This window comes from Gallinula chloropus (genome assembly GCF_964237585.1).
Source record: "Gallinula chloropus genome assembly, chromosome: 9".
Classification (NCBI taxonomy): domain Eukaryota; kingdom Metazoa; phylum Chordata; class Aves; order Gruiformes; family Rallidae; genus Gallinula; species Gallinula chloropus.
Genome location: NC_140094.1, coordinates 4,270,536 through 4,276,535, shown reverse-complemented (window position 1 = coordinate 4,276,535; position 6,000 = coordinate 4,270,536). Strand labels below are relative to the sequence as shown.

Below are 6,000 nucleotides of genomic sequence, written 5' to 3'. Positions count from 1 at the left end.
TGAGAAGGTGTGAGGGGCTGTGCAGGCACCAAGGGCAGGGAAGGGGGATGAGGCCAGACAGAGAGATGCCCCTGCAGCCCCTGGAGAGACCCATGGTGGAGCGGGTGTCCCCCCACAGCCCGTGGAAGATGATGGGGAGCAGAGATCCCATCTACAGCCCGTGGAGAGACCGACCCACGCCGGGGCGGGTTTGCTGGGGCACTTGTGACTCTGGGGGGTACCAGGCTGGGCCTGAGGGACTGAGAGGCGTCCAGGCCCGGAACGGTGCCGCTGCGGGCGGGTTGCCGGGGGGAAGGCCGTGCCGTGGGGGCGGTCCGGCGCCCTTTCCCTTCCCCCGGCGGAAGATGGCGGCGTCCGGGACGCTCCTGGCCTGGTGCGTCCAGCAGCTGCGCGGGGACTTCGGGCTGGACGTGGGCGAGGAGGTGGTGAGGTGAGCGGGAGCCGCGCCCGGCTCCGGGCCGGCCGGGTCCTTTCTTCCCCCGGGCTGTGGCGGGGAGGGGATGGCGGGGGAGGGCGGCCGGCGTTTTCAGAGCCGCTCCCGGAGCTCCGCGTCCCGGAGGGCAGCGGGAGGCGGCCGGGCCGTGGCCCTGCTGTGCTGGGGCTGCTCGGAGGGGCGGGTTCGGGGTGGGCTTCCCCGTGCTGTGCCGGGGGGCTGGGGCGGCACATCGCTGGGGGCTGGAGCAAGATGGAGAGTTTTGGGGGGGGGGGGGGGGGGGTGTTTGGGTTTGGTTTGGGGATTTTCCTTCCCGGTGAGACAGCCCCAAGGCGGTGCCTGAAGTGCCGCCACCAGCACTGGCGTGGGGGGGGGGCTCCCCTGAGACACCCGCCTCGCGGTTTGACCGGCAGCCCCCTCTGCGGAAGGAAGGGAGGTGACAGGTGACCCCCCCCATGCGAGCGACAAGCCCCCTCACCCGTGTCCCTCTGTCCGCGTCCCCTCGCAGGTACATCTTGTCCATCACGAACGAGGACGAGCTCCGGGAGTATGTCATTGATCTGCTGCAGGGCACGGACGGGAGGAAGAGCGGCTTTGTGGAGGAGCTGCTGGCCAGGTGGAGGAAGGCCTCCCACCCGGCGCCGGAGCCCTTGCCGGCCTGTCGGAGAAGGGACGGTGAGTGGTGATGGGCAGGAAGGAGTTGGTGTCTCAAATGAGACATTAACGTCCCTGTTACGCTGCTCAGGAGCAAGTATGGGCTGGGAAGGCCCAGGACTGGTCCCATGGCTGCTCGTTGTGCCAACACAAAGCTCGTTTTCCCACGCAGCAGTCTTGGGAAATCAAGGAAGCGCAGGATCGCCTGGGTTGGAAGCAACCCTTTAGATCATCAAGTCCAACCACAGCCTAACCCTGCCTGGCCCACCTCTAGATCATTTCCTTAAGCACTTAATCTACACCCCATTTAAATCCCCCCAGGGATGGTGACCCCACCACCCACCCCAACACCTGTCAGCCAGGTCAATACTGAAATTATTCCTGACCTAAATCTCCCCTGGGGCAATTCTAAGCCATTCCCTCTTGTCCTATCACTTGTCACCCAAGAGAAGAGACCAACCCTGACATCTCTGCAACCGCCCTGCAGGTAGTTGTAGAGGGTGATAAGGTCTCCCCTCAACCTCCTTTTATCAAGGCTAAACACCCCCAGCTCCCTCAGCCACTCCTCACAGGACTTGTGCTCCAGACCCTTCACCAGCTTCGTTGCCCTTCTCAGCATCTCAACATCCTTCCTGTAGTGAGGGGCCCAAAACTGGCCAGAGCACTCGAGCTGCAGCCTCCCCAGAGCTGAGTACAAGGGAACTATCACTTCCCTGCTGCTGCCTGTCACACCATTCCTGACACAAGCCAGGATGCTGTTGGCCTTCTTGGCCACCTGGGCAGACTGACAGCTCACGTTCAGCCAGCTGCCCACTAACACCCCCAGGTCCTTCTCTTGACCTCCTGCCTGTGTTGGGTGGTGGTAGTGTCCTTCTGAGGATGGTGCACATCTTGCTTTGGGTGGTGGTAACCCAGCCTTTCTTTGTGCTTCAGCAGAGACTTTGGAAGTGCCTCGGGCTGGAGACCAAGTGAAAAAGGGGAAGCGCAAAGGGAGGAACAGGCAGGAGATGCCTGCGTACGCTGAGCCCAGCGCGCACGTGGAGGAAGTGAAGACTCCCCTTGACCTGGCCAAGGTGAGTGTGTCATTGGTGTGGGCAGCTGTGTGTCACTGGGTGCTGAGGGAACACTCAGCACCTGTCTCACGGGCCAAAGTGACAGGAACAGTAACCAAAGACGTGGTTGGAAAGTGGAAATGAATGTGCTTTGAGAAATGGGCACCCCTCGTTAAGCAGAGCGCTGATGAAGGGGGTGATGGGCCTGAAAACAATGTGTTGGTGTTTTCCAGCTCCATCTCTGGGTTGAATAAATGCTTCTCCCCCTGCTGCAAACCCTCTCCTAGGTACAGCACGGCTTCTGCACGGCATGCTGTGGTGGTGTGACCCTGGCTGGAGGCCAGACACCCACCAGAGCCTCTCTGTCGCTCCCCTTTGCAGCTGGACGGGGGAGAAAATAGATATCACGAGTCTTAGGAGTGAGATAAGGGCAGGGAGGGATCATTCCACAGTCAGCATCACGAGCAGAACAGACTCAACATTGAATAAAGGACAGAAAACTCTAATTGATGGCACTGCCCTGCACCCCCAGTGCAGAATGGGGAGGGGGGGCACAGGACTGGAACTGCTGCACCCACTCTCACTGAACCAGCAGCCTGCTGCTCTTGAGAGCAGAGCTGGGAAAAAGCCACTCAAGGTGTCCTGGTGGCACTGGGGACAGCAGTGTGGGAGTCTGTGGGCTGTAGCGGCGCTGAGATGTGGGTCAGGGAGTGGGACTGATCCTCTGGCAACAGTTTTTCTGCTGAAGCTGGGGTCTCTGGTCTGAGTTCTGTTCCAGACAGGCAGAACAACTCTTGCCTGCACCTCCCCAGCTCCTCATCACTTTCTCCTTGCCTCTGGTGTTGTGCTGGGGGGTGCTACTTGTCGAAGTTTTGTTCTTGTTTTGCCCCTCAGGCCCAGGAGCACGGCAGCGGAGGCAGCGGCGCTACCACCTCCTCCAAGAAGAAGCCCAAATACGTCAGCCTGTACACCAAGGAGGGTCAGGACAAGCTGGCTGTCCTGATCCCCGGGCGCCACGCCTGTGAGTGCCTGGGCCAGAAGCACAAGCTCATCAACAACTGCTTGGTGTGCGGGCGCATCGTCTGCGAGCAGGAGGGCTCCGGGCCCTGCTTGTTCTGCGGCGCTCTGGTCAGTGCCGGCGCGGGTTGTACCTGCCCTGCTCCGGTGGGGTGTAGTTTGCTCAGGGCTTAGGAGCTGAATGAGCCCCTCGGGTCCAAATTCCTCTAGGAAAGGGCTCCAAGCTCTGAAGCCGGGTGGGGAAGGACCTGTGCTGTCTCCTAAGGGAAGGAGAAACTGGTGTTTCCCTCCTCGTTGGCGATGAGGAGGGAAATGGTGGGCGATGGTCTCTTCAGCCAGGGGACAGGAGACAGGACAAGGGGCAATGGGCTCAAGCTGTGCCAGGGCAGGGACAGATTGGATATTAGAAAAAAATGTTTTACTGAAAGAGGTGTCAGGGCCTGGAACAGGCTGCCCAGGGAGGGGGTTGAGTCACCTTCCCTGGATGTGTTCAAAAAAAGGGTAGATGAGGTACTTAGGGATATGGTTTAGCACAGGATGGGAATGGTTGGACTCGATGATCTTCAAAGGTCTCTTCCAACCTTGTGATTCTGTGATTTGGAGCTTGCCTGGTGGAAGAGTCTCCTGGAGTTGTTCTGTACGCTGCAGTGGTGTCTGAAATGCACATGAGGCTTCAGCCCCATCCTGGGCATGGCCCCGGTGGCCTGGTAAGGGGCAGGAGACACAGTTGCAGCCAGCGTGCTGCCTGTCCTTCCTTCGGCATGCGTGCTGTATGCATCGTTTGGGATGCCTGCTGCACCCTGTGCTTGTTTGCACGGGTGCCTTTTGGAGAGGGAGGCACAAGTTAATGGCCACAGGTTCAGTGAAGTCAGCTCCAGGAGAGAGGAGAACGTTGGTTGGGTGAAGAAGATGTTTTAAGTTGGATTGGTTGCTAGTTTAAAGACCTGCTATATCCAGCCAAGAGAGGAAAGCTCTTTGTTAAGCATTCGTGATCTGCTTGGGGAGGCTCTGAGAGCATTTCTCATCCTGTCAGATTGCCCAGCACCAAGAAACATCGGGCTGGACATTTCTCACAGGCTGCTTTTAGGAAAGATGAAGCTTTGGGGGTTGGACCTGATGATCTCTTGTGGTCCCTTCCAACCCCTACAGTTCTGTGATCCTCTCAGGATTCTCCCTGTGCAGCTAATGCCACAGGGAAGGGAGGTGTGGGCCACCTCTGCCCTTCTAAACAGTTTGTTGGGCAAAGCGCTGAAGCTGGCCAAGCCTCCTAAATCTTCATTTTCTCCTTAGGTGTGCACTAAAGAGGAGCAGGACATCCTCCAGCGGGACTCCAACAAGAGCCAGAAGCTGCTGAAGAAGCTCATGGCAGGTCAGTAACGATTACCTGCCTGGAAGGTAATGAATCTCTTTGGTTTTGTGACAGAAATCTAAGGGTCATTCCCTCTTGGGAGCTGCCACTCACATGTTTCTCTGGCACACACGTTGCCAGGACAGGTTGTGATCCCCTCTTTGCTCCAGAGCTCCCTGGGTGTTAAAAGGGTGACCAGGACGCCGGCTCCTTGTATCCTCTCCACAGCTGTGGACTTCAGCAGAGGTGGTAACCACATCGAGTGGCAGCGTGTAACATCCTTACCCAGCGGCCCTGCGGCCGCTCGTTAGGCATTCCCCAATCAATCACCCCAACTGGACCCCTGCAGAATGCTCCTTGAAAATGAGGATGAGGCTCCTATGGAATGTGTGCTGTGGAAGATGAAGTGCTGCTGTCTGATCACCGGGCCCAGAGAGGTGCCGGTTAATGTTTTCTGATGACTCTTCTTGTCTAAAGCTTATCTCAGGAGCTAAGAATAGGAATGTAGCCAAGGAAAGCTGGAGGAGATAAACCCCACTCTCCCAGCACAGACCTGTGCCTTACGAGGGTGTTTGTCTGAGTTCAGCTGAAATACAGCCAAGGTCACAGTGTTCCTTGGTTGAAAAATACACTGTGCTGAAGAAACAGGGAAATATTTACTCCAGGTCTTGGTGTCAGCTTCTCTTTGGAGCTGCCGAGGTGGCAGGAGGTCCTGGGAGTTCTTGAGCTGGTTGCAGAGTGGGTGTGTTTATAATCTTCCCATAGGGGTCAGGATCCCCTTTTCTTACCTGTTTTATTGGCCCCCCTCCCACCCCAGCAGGTCTTCCTCGTGTGTGGGGGGCGTGTGGGTGAGAGCTGAAGCACGGGGAGCTGGTTGTCTTGGTAGGGAGGAGTGTGGGTTGGGAATGCTGAGGGACTATGTACAGGCTTCTTTGTTCTCCTGAACTAAAGGTGTTACCTGGTGTGATGTCAGCTGTGGAGTAACATTGTTTGGCTGCAGCTCCGATGCAAACCTTCCCCTTCCCCACCCCGGCTCTTTTGGTGGGGTGGTTGGGTTTTGGGACCCAGCCAGAAGCGGTGGGAAAGAGGAGATGGTGGCTAGGGATAGGCTTCTCCATCTCCAACAACAGCTGGTCTGAGAAGCCTGCTGAGGTGTGATGGAGAGGGGGTGGATTTAATTGGTGGGAGGCTCATCCAGCGGCAGACATAAGGAGGTTGTCAGTGACCTGTCGTGACCCAAGAGCCTCTTCGTGGAGGTAATGACACTTCAGAGAGAATTTGGCTTTCAGGAGAGGACTCAAGGCCTGTGGTTGACGATGAGCTGAATTTGGACTGCCCAAATTCTCAGGGAAAGGGGAGGGAGAGCCAAAGACCTAGACCTTCCCTCTAAACACTACCTAGACATTGTCACAGTAGTGGTTAAATGCTTGCAAAGGGGCTGGCCTCGGCCTGAACCTCTTCTGTTGGCTCCTCGAGTGGCATTTGGTTTAGGGGCT

The 6,000-nt window shown here is 57.5% G+C and overlaps 1 protein-coding gene across 4 annotated transcripts in view; it reads left to right on the top strand.

The window, feature by feature from the left end:
• Window positions 1-344: 344 nt before the first annotated feature.
• The window catches only part of TRIP4 (thyroid hormone receptor interactor 4), a gene marked incomplete at its 5' end in the record, with an annotated part of 29,566 nt that continues 23,910 nt past the window's right edge, over window positions 345-6,000 (top strand). For 3 of the 4 annotated variants that reach the window (XM_084268101.1, XM_084268102.1, XM_084268103.1), the window contains 5 exons: window positions 345-430; window positions 942-1,108; window positions 2,024-2,160; window positions 3,034-3,267; window positions 4,447-4,525. In XM_084268101.1, coding sequence (XP_084124227.1) covers window positions 345-430; window positions 942-1,108; window positions 2,024-2,160; window positions 3,034-3,267; window positions 4,447-4,525 — 703 coding nt within the window. Of the gene's footprint in view, window positions 431-941; window positions 1,109-2,020; window positions 2,161-3,033; window positions 3,268-4,446; window positions 4,526-6,000 lie in introns of those variants that run through there. The other variant, XM_084268104.1, reaches the window with a different exon arrangement.